Here is a 16,185-nt window from a genome sequence, read left to right as displayed (position 1 = left end):
AGCCCAATAGCTTTCTTGAGGCCACATGTGACCAAGAAATAATCCAGAAGCAGTCCCTGAACCTCTACTCCAGGACCTTGGTGGTGGCATGGGGCCAGGTGGTGAGTTCCCTGTGGGCAGACAACACTGGACTATCCCCAGAAAGAACCAGAGACAGACAGGGACAGTGAGCAAGTGACAGGCAGCCAAGGACACCCAGATCCTCGACTAGTACCTCCCACCCCAGTACCCCTCCCACACAGCTCCCCAAAAGCCAGTGCAAAAAGAGCTTTCTAGGCAAGGCAAGCTGCCTGGCAATGGACTGAGTTGTTCCTGAGGCCACGGTTCTGGGGGAGAGAATTTAAGGGGTTCATCACACATTTTTCTCCCTGAAATCTCAGGGCAGGCCCTGTTTATCTACCCAAGGGGCATGTGTGCTATCAGGGCCAGGACATTTCCAGGCTGTGCCCAGACTCTCAGCATCTTCGGGGAGTTGTGCTGGGGAGGGGACTCTGCCAGTAGCAGTGTTTGCTGAGTTCTCCTGCTCTCCAGGCTCACTGCCCCCAGCATCCTTCTGAAGGAAGGGCAAAGAAGAGGCACAGGAAGTTTGCCTGCACCCCAGGAAAGAATGGCTCAGTGTCCTGCTCTCCTTCAGTCCTGACACACACAAGTGTGCACCATGGCATCGTGAGGCCTTCTAGTTGGGGATCTCAAAGGCCACGTCTCCTGGGCTTGACCCATGCTGACTCCTCCCTTTTATTTCTACATGTCTACAACTAACTCCTCTGAAGGTTGCCTTACATAATCATGACAATGGGGATCAGAAGAGCCACAAGGAAAGCTAAGCTCCCTGGGGACATGAAGCAGGGCTCTGGACTCTAGGCACCACACAGTGCTCTGAGAAAGTCACTGCTAACACCATCCAGTTCACAGGTGAGGAGACTGAGCACAGAGAGGTTAAGCAAGTTGCCCAAGAGCACAGAGCTACTAAGGGATGTAACCTAGAAGCAGGCCCAAGCCTAGGGTTCCGGAGACTGTGTTCTGTACCCCTGGAGCGTTCAGCACTCCTCTGCAAAGCCAGAGTCCTACTCTGAATGCCCTTGACCGTGCTTCTCTCACGCTCTGGCTGTACTCCACCCCACCCCTCAGCCAGGAGTGGGAGTACCGTTTTCTGCCAGCACACTGGGTGCCTCAGGGCCCCTGCCTGGCCTAGTCCTTTCTCCTGAGATGTCAAGCAAGCCCCTGTCCTGAGAAGGGTCTCTACAGTGGTGCTCAGACCTTCAACCCTCGTTCTTGGCACCTCCCCAGGAGGCGCCAGGCCCCGTTCACTGACAAAGGCTTCTTTCTTCCAGGATGGCTGCTTCCCTGCTGACAGAGAGAAAGCACAGTCTAGTTGTTTTCACCCTTCACTCTGACCCTGTTCTACCCCAGCTCTGTGTCCTGCAGCCTCTGCTGTGGCAGTTCTCTGTATTGTGATCGATGGCCAGTCCTCAAGGGTGTGGCGGCAGCGATTGGATCCCCTACCTCCAAGTCCATGCTTCTCCAGCCTAAATCATCCCCCTGCCCTCAGCCACACACCGGAGCCAGCTCCAGGACCTGCCCATCTCAGGGTGAGGATGAAGGCAGGCCAGTTCCAGCTCACCAGCATCACTTGAGCAAAGAAAGCAGAGGCTTAACAAATCGCATCCCACGAAGTAAACCATTGGCCATACCTGATGGATATTTTGTTGAAGAAAAGTCACCAGCTCCTCATAGCAGGTCAAATTGTGGAGTATGAGCTGAGAAGACATAAATACACAGGGTGAACTACCCAAGCCCCATGGACACTGCTCTGTCCTGGACAGCACTTGGGTATGGCGCTGCAGTCAGGAAGGGGTTCTTGGAGCAAGGAAGGGGAGGCACTCCCACACCTGTGTGCAATGTACTGGGCAGAAGGGCTGAGCTGGGGCTGCAGGATGAAGTATGCCCTGCAGAGGCACTGGGCCTCCCTCTAGAGAGGTCCCAATTAGAGACATCATAGGCCTCAGGCAAAGGAGCCTGGCAAGAGGCCAGCAGGCAGGGCCACAGGCTAGTCATGGATATCTGAGTGAGCAGCTGGGGTGGGGGGCAGGCAAGCAATCTGGATGGGACACCACTGAACTCAGAACACTGCCTGCTGGATTTAGAACTGGCAAACAGGGGTTATGAGTCTTCTTTACTTTCACAGGCAGATCAGGAAAAAATATGTTTTAGAGAAAACATCATCAGCAAAGTAAGACACTAAATTACTTTGTCTCACTTAAGTCTGGTTTATAACTGGATCTCCACCCTGACTCAGCTCTTTTCTACCTTCTAATTTCCTCTCCCTGTCCACCTTCTGCCCCCTACTCCCCTCTCCTAACAATCCCAGAGAGGATGCTAGACACCCAAAGGCGGACACAGAGAAGGCTGTGGTCAGCCAGAGCCATCATCATGGGGCATCCATCAACCTTGGGTCTTAAAGCTAGTCTAGCGAGAGCCCATCCCCAGAGCCCTCCACCTCTGCCCCACCCCCATCCCAGGCACGGGACTCTGCAGGCCCGGGCTGCAGGGAGGGCCAGCACAGCCCCAGCTGAGGAAGGATTTACTTATATGAAAGGAGACCGTCCCCAAACAAAGCCAAAGGTTGCGTGATAATTTTCCAGAAAGCCGTACTGTTTCTAAGACTCCATCTGCTTTGTATTTCCCTGTTGGACTGAACTGCTGTGTTCCCGAAGCCCTAAAAAGGAAAAGGAGAGGCATGAGTCCTCCGCGTGGACAGAAGACATGCCCCTGCGCCAGCGCAAACCACATGTGCCGCTAAATGAGGACAAATAAAAAGATGGCTCCAGAAGAAAGAAAGGAGCCAAGGGTTTCTCGTTTTTTCCCTGCTTGAACTCACCCGACAGACTTGAGTCCAGAGAACTCACTAGCAGGGAGAAAAAAAGTAACAGAGAAAAAGGCAGCAGCAGGAGAGCCTGGGATGACCAAACCCAAGTCCTGGCAGTAGGAAGTGCCTCTCGCCACAACTGACAACAGTATTTCCAGACTAAGAAATACTGGCCTGCCCTTCCTTTTCAGAGAGGTGGTGAATTCTAGCCTCTGTCCTCTCTGAGGCTCCCCACCTAACCCTGCCAGCATCTATTACACAGCCGCTTGCGTGTGTAGCCCGACAAGGCCGAGGCGAGAAGCTAGGCTTGGGTTTGAGGATTACTGTGCCAGTGGACCTGCTGGTGGTCTTGGACCAGTCATTCCTTCTCACCAGTCTTCTGTTTTCCAATATTTGTAACAGAGTGAAATTGAATTTTTGCTCCTCTGCAGTCAGGGCTGCCAGGCAGATCTTAAGGCCTGAGGTTAATAAGTTAACTAGAACACGGTTACCATAGACAATAGGAATAATCACAACGATATTGGTACCTGACACTCACGAGGTACTTAGTATGTGTCAGACATTGTCTTAAGCACTTTGCATTCATTATTATTCATCATTTAAAGGATTTAAACAGACAGGTAACATTATTTATTGTCATTATTATCATTATTAACATTATTTATTATATCATTTATTTGCATCAACATATTTAATTCTCACAATCACCTTACTAAATAATCATTATCATTCCCTTTATCCAGACGAGTAAACAGATGAGGCACAGAGAGGTTGAGTCAATTGCCCAAGATAACTCAGCCAATAAGCAACAGCCTCTGGGGTTCCTTCTGTTCAGCACTGTGCTGTAGTGACCACCGGGCTCCACCCAAGTGTGGCCCTTGGTCCCAAAAGGTACCCCCTTTACTAAACCTCAGCCATTGCCCTGGGACGAAGTGATGCTTCCACTCCAAAGACTGAGGTTGAAAAGCCAGCAAACCACCCAGGTGGCCTACAAAGGTGGGTCCTCCACCTGGGGGAGGACAGGAGCAGCAGGGAAAGACAATTCTGGCTCCACTGCCAAGCCTCCTTCTCAGCAAAGGGAGCCTGCTTTGGGAAGAATGACACAAATTGGCAGGGTGACTGATTACTAAGGCTGTTTTCTGAGGTCTCTGGATCAGAGGAATAGAGGAGCCCTGGCTGCCTGGGCCAGAGGCTGGTAACCCACCCCAGAGCTCCTCAGGGAGGGAGGCAGGGCAGATCTGACCCCATACCAAGACAAGAACAGAACTACATGGAGGGCCAGCTGCCCAGCTTCTCAGGCCGGCTGACTGGGCTTGTCCCGCTTGGGACACAGGGCTAGGCTTGGAGGACACGCAGACACGGTCCTTGTGGCCAGATGGTCAGTGTGAGAAGATTTTCCCAGAGTGAAGGAAGCACACGGCCAGCTCACCCACAGCTGGACCCTTCCAGGTTAAGTGGTAGCAGCATACCCTAGGAGGCACTTACAGTGTGACCACGGCTCTCTCGTGGCCGCCAGCTCGCCACACAATGTCTGCAATGGCCAGGGCGAGGCAGTGGCTCCTGTGGGCGTTTGAAGGTTGCAGCTGCCTGAGGATGACAAAGGGAATGCATTTATGCCTCTGGGGATGTAACCAGGGATGGTGCAGCCCTGTGGGGGGGTGGGGGGTGTTTTTGCCTCTGCCATCCAGAGCGGCCCCAGCAGCCCAGGCACTCCCGCAGAGCCTGGAAGGACGAAGCCAGAGCCAAGGGGAAACGCTGAAGGAGGGGCCCTGGGCTGGAGGAGGAATAGACCAGGGAAAGCACCACACAAGCAAAGGTGACTCAAGAATTGGCAGGGCCTAAGGTGTGTGTAAGAAAGGGCTGTGGAGTCTGACAGAGTCCAGGAGGCTAAACCAGATCTGCTTGGGACTGCTGTCATCCCAAGGAAAGAAAGCCATCCTAGCACATACATGGCACTGCCCTGCCTGCCAGACCAGCGCCCACATCCCTGCCCCTACAGTCCTGCAAGCAAGCGCTCTTCACTCCCACCTACCCATGAGCGTCGAGGCCAGAGGTGCAGAAGCCTGACTTCTGGGTACTTAGACATCAGGGATGGGGATGTGGAAAGGACTCAAGATGACCTCTAGGTTTCTGATGGGCACATGGTGTTGCCTCCAATTGAAATGGAGAACATGGTGGGACTGAGGGGAGCAAGGTGGGGGAGGGGGCTGAGGGCAGTTGAAGGAGGATGATGAACTGCACCTCGCACTCACTGAGCTCGAGGTGCACAGGGAACCCCCAGGTGAAGTTGTCAGACACGTCGAAGGCCCAGCCGGTTGGGGTCAGGTAGAGGCTTAAGGACCACCAGCACAGGAGGAGGCCTTGTCATAGGAGTGACTAAGATTTCCACAGAGAGGTGAGGAAGGGCAGAGGCAGTGGCCAAGGATGGAATCCCTGGAGCTCCAGTAGATGGGAGGTCAGGAAGCAGGAAGGGGGCATGCAACAGTCCAAGGAGCTAAAGGGCTCCAAGAAGGTAGTCAGCAGTGTCAGTAAAGGCCGAGACCCTTGTAATGAAGATGAGGAGGAGAGGGTCCCTGTGCATGAAGTCAATGAGTGGGAAAAGCGTCAACAAAGATGGGTGCCTCTCTCAATGTCATATTTCCAGTGCCTGGCACACGGCGAACAGTCCATAAGGGATAGCTTTTCCCTGTTGTCTGTGGAAACACCTAGTCCCCCTTTGGGCTGCGTGGAATATCTGATGTGAAAGTGACAGTGAGCTCCTGGCACCTGGAAATCCTTCTGACTCAATGAGGCCAACAACAAGCACCAAGCAATTGAAAAGTGAATAGCACCTTGTCTGGTCAAGTGGCTGCCTCAGAAAGCCCGCCATGCTCCTCGAGGAAATGATTACCATGGTATTGCCCACCCATTGCGGAAACACTGGGTTTCAGGAGAGGTCAAAGACTAAGAAAAGCAGGGTTTCACAGACAAAGGGGAAAGGATTGGATATTTAGCTCTGAATTCAGAACCCACAAATGTGGATTCTGTCATAGCTCTTCCTGCCCTGCCTCCATCCACAGGATGGTCAGTCACGTGCTATCCACTGTGCCTCCAGAGTGTCCTCACCCATGGCCGTCCCATCCCTGTCTGGGTGTCCGGCTCCTCCACTGAGCCGTTACAACCCATGCCCGACCAGCATTTCTGGCATCTCTCCTCTCTCCTATCACACTGCTTTTCTAAACACAGCTGTGACCAGGGCACTTTTTCCCACTTGACTCCACACGGGTAGGAACTATGCAAAGTTATGCCTGGATTGTACACTCTGCCTAGGACATGTAGGTTGGAAAACCTCCAGACACGGGACAAGGGTTGCCTTTCAGACAGTCATCGCTCTGCACTAACTTACTGAAACAGGTAATGCATGATTGAAAGTTTCTCAGCGTAGCCACAATCAAGACTGGAGAAGCCAACCTATATTGAGTACAGATGGTCCCCAACTAACGATATTTCACTTTCAGTATGGTAGTCAATAAATTACATGAGCTACTCAACACTCTGTTGCTTTATATTAGGTAATTTTACCCAACTCTAGGCTAACATGAGTGTTCTAGACACATTTAAGGTGGCGCGGCTAAGTTATGATGTTTGGTAGGCCAGGTGCACTTTTGACTTAAGATATTTTCAACTTACAATGAGTTTATTAGGATGCAACCCCATTGGAAGTCAAGGAAAAGCTTATAGTGTGCCAGGTACTGTTAGAAACACTTCACTTGTATTATTTCGTTCATTGTTGAAACAACCCTATAAAGAAGATATTATCCCCTTTTAAACATGAGGCAATTGCAGCACAGAGACTAAATGATTCACCCAAGGTCACTCAATTAGCGAAAAATGTTCTGAAAATTTTAAACAGCATTGAGGGAGGAATAGACCAGGAGAAGAAATAGACCAAGAAAAAGGAATAGACCAAGAAAAAGGGAAAGTGGGACCAAATGTCCTGAACCCCTGGTGTAGGGAACACGCACAGCTTTGCCTTCAAGGCCGTGCTTCAGCACTGTGTCCTATCGGGGCACTGGTTCCTGGCCACAGGCTGGCTCCCCATCTCCTGGGCTCTGATTACCGACTCCCTGAGCCTCCATGTGTCTAACAAAAGTCATCTTTCTTTCCACCAGCTTCCATTTAGTAACTCTCCCAGTGCTGCCACCTTCCCTGGGCCTTCTCCAGCTTGCTCTTTTTGAGGCACAACTTTCCTGAAAACTCAGTGGAGCTGGGGAACATGCCATGGTCAGAATGGGGTTTCTAGCTCACAGGCCTTGGGGAAGGCCCCTGCCCTCACTGGCCTGATGGCCTAACCATCACTCCAGTCTTAGCACTCTGCCATTTTACCTGCCCCAAGGTAGAGGGATCCATGCATGTGCATGTACATGGGCACGTGTATGTGTGACAATCCAGAGAAAAGAGGTGTGGAGAATGGCACAAATTGGCAGTGTGGCTGATTATTAAGGCTGTTCTCTGGGGTCTCTGGATCAGCAAAATAGAAGAGAGCAGGCTCCCCAGATCAGAGGCTGGTAACCCACCCCAGGGCTGCTTCGGGCTCTCTCTTTACTAGAGAACTCAGTGTCTCTCTTCTCCAGAGAACCCTTGGTGACAGGACGGTGCTGCATCACCTTGTACAGTCAAACGCCTACCATGGATCTAGCACTTGGCCAGGCTCTTAAGCCAATAAAAGTTACTTTGAGTCTAATAACTCACAAGTGCAGGATAAAGACAGTCAACTGGGTGTGGTGGCAGGCTTAAGGGAATAGTTCATTTTGTGCTTGCCTAGGCACAGCTCAAACACATGTTCCCCCAAATTACCTGAAACGACCTGACCTGTCCACTCTGATGTACCCATTAGTCTGAATCTACAGAAAATCGAGAGGAAAGCCGGCAAATAATGGGAGGCCTTCTGCTCCCTCTCAGGTTCAGAAGCCACTGGAGTCGGTGGGAAGAAAGCCGGGCCTTGGCCCTGGGGGCAAGCCCGACTGCTCCCATGACTGGCAGGTCTTGAACAAGTGTTCTCTTTCTCTGGGCCTCGGCTTGTCCAATTTCAGACGGACATGGAGATGAGTGGGCAACTTCCTTGTCCCGGGGGCTCTGCAGGCAGGAGAATGAGGGCTCATCATCTCTTCCCAGGAGCTCAGCCCTAAACAACCCCTCCCCAAGTGGAAAAACACTGATTCCTGCCACCAGGCTCTATGTTCCCCGACTGAGGACAGGCGGGCTGCCGGCCTGATGGAACGTGTGCTAATGAAGCCAGACAGCGCTGCAGAGCGAGCACCACCCCTGCCAAGAAGCCTTTATTTCAGCGTGACTTCCCTGGAGGACGCAGTCTCACATCCTCTGTGCTACTTGCATAGAACCCTTTCCCTGCTGGTTCTGGAGGAGGCCTGGAGACCCAGCACAGGACAGCGCTCGGGTCCTACCCCTGCGCTCCCCACCCACGTAGGGCCCAGAGTCCGCAGCTGCAGGTGCTGTCGCTGTGCAGAGTTCAGGCCACCGCAGTGTCCCTGCAGAGAACAGAGGTGCTCGCCCACTTTTATTTTAAGCTGATTATTTCCAAAATCCTGGTATTTCAGAGTCAAAAAGGAGCACTGAAACCAGTACACGGAGCCTATGCAGGAACATCAATGACCCAATGAACCAATATTAAAATTGTACAGATAACAGCTGAGCTGGGAGGAGCTAGGGACTGAGAGGTTCCCGCCACGATGCCAAGGGTCACCTCTTGCTCACATGAGGCAGTGTGTCCCCAAGTGCTCACAACATGACTCTTGACTCTCCTGGACTGGCTTTATGTAAACTGGGGGAAAGGGAGAGGTCCTGCCAAGAAACCTTTCATGAAATACAGACTTGACCCTCGCTCACTGAGAGTCTGTCCAGACATCCAGCACTCTGGTGTTTTAAACTCATGGAGACTCAGCCCCCCTGGGAACCCCTACACCCTCACCCCATCGAACCACCCTCAGTCCCCTCCTGGTCTCTCTGGCTTTCCCATTGCTCAGTCTCTTCAAGGACACAGCAGTATGGTGTGACAGATAGCACGTCACAAGCCTGGCTTGGCTCTGCCACAGATGCCAGGTGTGACTGGAGTAAGCAGTTTGCCCCCTCTGGTCTCAGTGTCCCCATACGTATCACAGCGGGCTACTTCTGTGGTCCCACTCACTTGCACAGTCCTTGACGATTTACAGAGAATTTCCTTTGCATTTCCTTACTGAATCAGCCAGCCAGGTCAAAGATTCACAAGTGGAAGAAGTAAAACCCTGCTCCCAGGGAGCATAATCCAGGTCTCTGACCCAGTTCAGTGCTCTCAGCACTCCCAGTCAGGGAGAGAAAAAAAGAGCACAGAGCTAGCCATTCCCCTCTAAGTCTCAGCATGGGCACCTGCAGGCTATACAAATGCCTACCTGGTATGATGACTTTCTGTGGCCTTTGATCTGCAGGGCCTCACTTCAGTAAAGCCACGGCCCCACCTCTGCTCTCTTAGTTCATGCCTCCCTCCTCTGCTGGCAGCCGTGGACACTGGCCCCTCACATCCTGTGTCTTTGCTTGACCCAAGTCCTAGCCTAAGCCTGGGAGGACTCACCCCTCCCACCTCTAATCGCCCTCCAGCCCCAGGAGGAGGAGGCTCTTTAAAGCCAAATCCAGGACAGGGAAAGAGGGAGGGGGAGACATGGGATAGGAGGAATGTGGAGGTATCTGGTGTCTCTCGTCCACAGCCCACCACCGCCTACCACCACAGCCCACCACAGGACCTCCCCCAGCTTGTGCCCCTCAGTGCCCTTAGGCTTTTTCAGCAGTCCTGGCTAGATGAGAGAGCAGGGAGCAGGCCCACTAGGCTCAGCCTGCATGGAAAGCAGATCTGTGTGCAGGGTCTGGGGCAGCCACGGGGAGGGGCAACAAGAGGAGCACCCATAGTTATGGGGGTCCAAGAAAAGCAAGGTCACTTCAGCATCATGAACCCCTCCACACTTCCTGAACAAAGCAGCCCTAACCAGCAGGCACCCTCTCCTGGCTGGCCGACCTCCCCGGGTCCAGCCCCTCTGTTTCCCCTAGAAGCTCCTTCCCACCAGCACCCACACAGAGCCCGTAAGTGGCGGCAGTTCCTCTTTCTCTCCTCGCTCTCTGCCCACCCTCTATTTCCCCAAAACCCAGCTTGCCACCCCCAGCCCAGTCTCTGAGTCCCTTCCGTCCAAGCTGGCCCAACTCCTCTCTCAGGGTCCAGCAGACAGGCAGCCCTCAGAGACCAAGCTTACTTTGCCTCCTGCGTCTCCTCCCTAGCGGCGCTTCCATGGGGCAAAACCCTCACCTGGTTGTGCTTAAATAGCTATCTGTCAATATAAATTGGGTCAAGTTCGTGCCTGGCCGGTAGCTGACTGGCCAGCAGTGGGGGTAGAGGAAAACCTCACTTCCCACAGTTGCTGTTTTCTCTCCACTCAAAGCCCATCTTGGAGTCCAACTGATGGTTCTCTCCCCTCCAGCCCTGTCCCCCTAATCGGCCCCTGAAGATATGCCTGGGGGATCCTAAAGTTCTTACATACTTTTAGTGGGGTGTGGGGTGGGTGGTAAGGAACCAAGTCTGCCTTGTGCCCTGGGCAGAAAAGGACTTTCCTGGAACTAACTTAAACGCTCCCTCTACCCTGATGGTTAGGGAATAACCCACAGCTTCCCCCGAGGAGTCCAGAGTTCCGGTTCAGGAGCAGCTCTGAGGGGCACTGAGCTGAAATGAGTTATGAGACGCCTCCCACGAGGGCCCTCCTAACTCCCTGGCCATCCCGGGCAACTCTCAGCACCTCATCAGGCCTGCGCTCTCGGCCCGTGTGCCCTTGCACATGCTGTTCTCCTTCCTGGAATACCATTCCTCTCCCTCCCTGTTAGCCTGGATCACTCGAGCATTTGTCCATGTGTTCATTCAACAAGAATTCTGAGGGCCTCTTCTGTTGACTAGGTGCTGGGCGGATGCCAGAGATGGACTGCGAAGCATGCAGCCTGGGGGGCACCGGTTCTCGTGGCGTTTGCGTTGGGGAGAGGAAGAGGAGGGGAGGACAGACAAGGGACAAATAACGACAGCGATGAATAAGGACACCATTTGGTGGTGGGGTCTGACCGAAGACAGCAGGGGAGACCGCCCCCAAATCACAGCCTCTGTGCAAGTTCACAGCACTTAGGGGCCCCAAGAAGGGGTTTGAGGGATTTTCTAGGAGGTAAAAAACTGAAAGCAGAACAAGCATGTATGTGAAGGGGAATCAGGAGTCCTGTCTATCCTTCAGATTTGGAAAATTACAACGTCTCTCTTCCAGGAAGCCTTCCCTGGCCCTCTTCATGACTGGGCTGACGCTTAGCATCCTGCAGGTCCCTGTAACCACCTGTCTATTTGTCCTCCTCTCATGCCCAGTCGCAGACCTCAATCAACCCTGAGGTCAAGGCCATGGCTGTCTTGTTGAGCCCAGTATTTCCCCTAAACACCTGCCAGGTACTTCCTGTCTACTTCTTTTCAGGGCAAGGAGAGATAGTAGGCAGGTGGGTGCATATGTGCCCAGAAAGGGTCCTGAGCCCCTGAGGATAGCCAGAGATCCCCCACTTAGGGAGCAAGGACAAGAATAGGGCAAGGTGCGCTGTCGCTGTGGAAATGTCAGGTCACCGCATTTCTGGTTATTGGTTATAGTTATCTGTCCTGTGGTCAGATATGAAAGAAAATGCCTTATCGCTTTGTAAAGTCACTACACAAATTATACTGTTAGACAAATTACAAAATGCCAGGCATGAAAAATTACCTTCACTCAAACCCTATCTAAGACAAAATCAGCTAAGCTGGTCAAATGTGCTTCCTTTGCACCAAGCTCCTCTAGATGTGTGGGGAACTGGTGTCTCCCCCAGGAATCTGAATATGAATAAGTGAGGAATGGGTCTTGTTGTCTTTGTAACACTGAAGTAGGAGGCAGGGGAATGGCACTGACATGCCCATGTCAAAGAATAAGTACCTTTCATCAAAAAATTCTGGAACTGGCAAAACTGCGCAGCTGTGGTTTGAGAATCCACGTAATTATAATTTGGGAAAGGAGAATGAAGGTATCTACTGGGCAGGGGGATTCTTCTGGAGAACTGGACATGTTTTCTGGTTTGGTGTGGGTGATGTGTTCACGGGTGTGTGATTTTGTTATAATTCACTGAGCAGAACACATACACGTTGTACACTTCTCTTATGAATGTTATATTTCAACAGCAACCCAAAAAAAAAGCACTTTACTAGGAGTTCTGTAGCTGTGAGGGTGACTCCTTTTAAGCCAGTAACTAGGCAGGAGAGGTGGAAAGGGTAAGAAGGTCAGCTCAGGGGTGCTGGCCTGGGGCTGGCCAGCACCTGCCACTCCTATCTTAACACCAACTACAGTGCAGGACTGGGGTTTTCTGTCTGCCCCCGGATCTCACAGAGCATTTATGGAAGACAGAGAATGCATTTATGCCTCTCTGTTATCACTTGTGCCTGCAGAGAGAGGATGTTCCAGAAATCTCTATTGCGTGAGCAAGAATGATATACCCATGTGCAAACACTTAATGTGCGAGGTGGAAAACAAATGGCCGGAGGGAGTGAAGCAATGTACTGTGGGGCTGGCAGGAATGTGTGGTGATGGCTGTTGGCAGAGGTGAGGTTATGTGGGAAGGGAGGAAGACCTGGTTTCAGTCAAAAAGTCAGCAGCTGGCGTGGGTGCGAACAGGAGTCAGTTGGCTGCTGCGCCCCTTCCAACGGCTACTTACCATGTAGAACAGGACTTACCCGCCCTCGAGGCTTTCAGAAACAAATGCACACAAGTCATTTCAGCTGGTTGGTGCAGGCTCTGTTAGCCAATCACCATTTCCCTTTCAAGAAGAGGGGAAATATCAGGGAACACACTCGTTTCCTTGCTTCTTTTTTCTGGGCACAGGGGAGAAGGCTTGGGGTGAGAAGATACTGCCGCAATGAGTCCTGACTTACCGAACGCAGTCAGCGCTGCCATCTCCTTCAAACAGGAGCTTCTGTAGGACACAGCCTTGGACAGCTGCCAGGACCCCACAGGGACCGCCCTGCAAAGAAGGGAAGGTGTTACTGCCAGTGAAACGTGGCCCAGGGTCGTCTGTTCCCCCAAAGCCAAATTCCGTGCACAGGTTACATGGGCTCTTCCTACCCCCTTTCGAGCAGCTACCTCCGAAACAAGGTGACAAGGTGGTGCCTACTTCTAGGAAGCACTGACCCTGACTCACCAAGAGTGGGTGACAAAGATCCGGGCATCCATGACTAGAGGAAGGAGTAAGCCTGCACTGTCTGAAGGGAGGAAAGATTCTTCACGGCCTGTCAGGTGTGAGGCTAGGATGACACTTTTGGTTTCTAGTCATGCAGAGAAATATTTTCATGTCCACAGAGTGAGGACGTCAAGTATCTAAGCTGCCTTCAAGGTCTATCCTAAAGGCCTCCTCCTCCAGGAAGACTTCCCTAAACAACTCAGCAGCACCCCCTGTGAGCCCTCTCAGCAGTATCCTCTCAGGTGAGTGTTCTTTGTGGGCTGTTTGTCGTCTGCCTTGCTACCCATTAGGTGAGTAATTAGTAATTAGGTGTCCCTTCCCATGTGGAATCTAAGAAGATCCTTGAGAAGCTCATCCCTATAGACACCAACAAATACAAGGACTGTCAGAGCATCAGGCCTTGGGTTTCCCTGAAATGGGAGTGCAAGAAGATGTGTTGAGTTCGCCATAGCAGGGGCAGAAGCTGGTGGTCCTAGGGCTCTGTCTCAGGTAGTGTAGGGCAGAGACTTGAGAAATGGCGCCTGATTAAGTCGCCTTGCTCCCTCTGACCATTTTTGATGCCAAACTTCGAGTGGCTTCTGGCCCTTCAAGAGCTTATCTTAGAAAATATATATAAGCCATGCTTGAGTCCTCTGAGTCCACCCAGATGTCCTTGCCATCTATTGTACCTTCTCCTCAAACCACTCTGTGCCATGACTTGATACTCCTGCCATTTCCTGCAGCCCCTGGACTTCCACACAGTCTCTCCTTTGTTCATGCCACCCCCCTGCCTAGAGCGCCCTTCTTCTAGCTCTGGCCACAAGAAGCCTGTACATTTCTCAGTGCTCAGCTGAAGGCCCCGGTCTCACATCCCCACCAGCTGCAGGGCCTCCTTCTGCTCCATCTCAAAATGGATTCCAGCATCATGCGCCCCTAAGGTAAGGGTGGCATTCCCCAGCCCTGGCTCCACCAGTCACACATGCCACTCTGACTGAGTGACGAATGTGGGACTGGCCGCCAATGGATAGTCCAGGGGATTGGACAGGATTTACCAAACTGGAGGGAGCTCCATCCCAACCCATGATGGGCCTGCAGAAAGGTCCCTTGGAAAACTGAAAAGCAACCTGCCTTGTTCTGCACAATGCCATATTTTAACGAGGCTTTGTCATTAAAGGAAAAACTCTGAAGTTTCCATTCTTCATTGAAACAGCAAAAGCTGGAACCAAACAGAAGGTTCTTTATGTCCTGTCAAAAGAAGAGAGAGTTGTAGAAGTTGTTTTGAAAGCAAACAATACACTACTCGGTGTACATACTCCCACAGTAGTTGGTCTTGAACTCTAGCAGGTCAGTCCGTTTTCTAGAAGGGTTATCTATTTTGTTTTTTATTTTGAAAACTCATTCTTCTCATGTTTGAGCAAAGAGAAAATAGACTCTGAGGCTCTCACCTCTGGGACATCTACAAACCAGATTGGCCTGTGCTGGCCCAGGCCCAAATCCTTCAAAGTTCCTCAGAGAAAACTTGAATCACCAGCTTTTAGCTTTACAAGAGAATTTGGAGTTTCTTGACAGCACCTTAGGATCCCTCGGGGAGCCTCTTAACAATCCTGATGCAGAGCCCACTAAATCAGAACCCCTGGGTGCTGAGACTGCAGTATCAGTCAGAACTTTCAAAGCTCTCCTAGGCAACTCCAGTGCGCAGCCAGCTTTGGGAATCATTGCTCTAGGACAGATTTAGCAAACTATAAGCCATAGGCCAAGTCTGGTCCCCCACCTATTTTGCAAATAAAGTTTTATTAGACCACAGCAAACCCATTTGTTTACATATTGCCCATGTTTGCCTTTATACTACAATATGACAGAGTTGAATGGCAACAGAGAGTCAAAAAAATTTATTATCTGGCCTTTTACAGGAAAAGTTTGCTATCCCCTGCTCTATCTAGTACAACGCTTTATATTACACGTAAAACTCTCCTTTATAACATCACCCACAAGAGGTCCCCCTCAAACTCAGCATGAATACCCCAATCAGTAGAGGAAAGAGGGTCCCTCTACCTCCTGAGACAGCCCCACCATTTCTGCCTAGCTCTGTCCTCTCTAACTTCCAGCTGTGATTGAGCCCACTGTTCATCTCCATCAATCCACACCCACCCCTCAGAACCCTAGAACACATCAACCTGTCCCCACTGACAGGTCCTTGGGTGGGAAGGCAGAGCCTCTCCTTGAAGCCCCCTAGCCATGCCAGCCACCTCCTCTTGCTCTGCCTTGATTTTACCTTGCAGAGTTTCTGAAGGATCACCAGGTAGAATCTGTCACCACCTCCCTAGGGCCCTCCCTGGGTCAGATCTTTCCTGACTTAGAGTATTCCCTCCTAGAATCAGATCCTTTTTTTTCTTTTCATGAAGTACAAGAAGCTCTGTAACAGAAGCACTTGTCTATGTGTCACCAAGTGACTCGTGCACACAAGAGAGTGTGGGTGAATTCACCTGTGGGGACCTTAGTTCCCCTCTTGCACTATAACTACAATTATCCATGTATTTGAACTGAGTTTCCCAAGAGACTACAAGCTAGGAACTTGAGTTTTCTGGCTGAAGCCCAAGGTCATTCTCTTCACCACAGAATGCCAGCTCCTAGCCAGGCACGGCGTGGCCACTCGATGGCAGGTTCTGCGCCTGGAAACCGGTTCTACTTGCTATGGATACCAGGCCCTGGAATCTTCTCTCTGTGTGGGCTTCAGTATTTCCAGCGGATTTTAGAGATGCTACTACTGGGTCATCTTTAGGTGGTTTTTAGGTTCCCCTAAAGAGGTTGCCCAAAACAAGAGTACCCACTGCAAAGCACCCAGCCCTGCGGCTACAGATAACCAGCGCACTTCTCCGAACTCGGGACCACTGAGATGGGCCTGACACTCTGTGACTTCAAAAGAAGTAAGGGAAAGGGGAAAGAGGGAAAAAGCCTCTAGAAAAATCCTTTTACATTTTCAACAGTGTGCTGCGTAAATTATTTGTATGAAAGAAGAGAAAGAGGCCAGCTGTGTCCCCGGGAGTTTT

At 51.5% G+C, this 16,185-nt stretch overlaps 1 protein-coding gene across 2 annotated transcripts in view; it reads right to left on the bottom strand.

Moving 5' to 3' along the window:
- Nucleotides 1-16,185, bottom strand: part of MINDY4 (MINDY lysine 48 deubiquitinase 4) — a 111,557-nt gene that overhangs the window by 38,406 nt on the left and 56,966 nt on the right. For both annotated transcript variants that reach the window (XM_054692452.1, XM_054692451.1), the window contains exons 8-12: nt 14,267-14,383; nt 12,855-12,943; nt 4,352-4,453; nt 2,653-2,716; nt 1,692-1,757 (exon numbers count right to left, since the gene is read on the bottom strand). In XM_054692452.1, the coding sequence (XP_054548427.1) occupies nt 1,692-1,757; nt 2,653-2,716; nt 4,352-4,453; nt 12,855-12,943; nt 14,267-14,383 (438 nt within the window). The remainder of the gene's footprint in view (nt 1-1,691; nt 1,758-2,652; nt 2,717-4,351; nt 4,454-12,854; nt 12,944-14,266; nt 14,384-16,185) is intronic.

This window comes from Talpa occidentalis, unplaced genomic scaffold, assembly GCF_014898055.3.
Source record: "Talpa occidentalis isolate TD23 unplaced genomic scaffold, MPIMG_talOcc4v2.1, whole genome shotgun sequence".
Taxonomy (NCBI): domain Eukaryota; kingdom Metazoa; phylum Chordata; class Mammalia; order Eulipotyphla; family Talpidae; genus Talpa; species Talpa occidentalis.
Note: the sequence above shows the minus strand (reverse complement) of the source record. Positions and strands in the feature narration are given on the sequence as shown.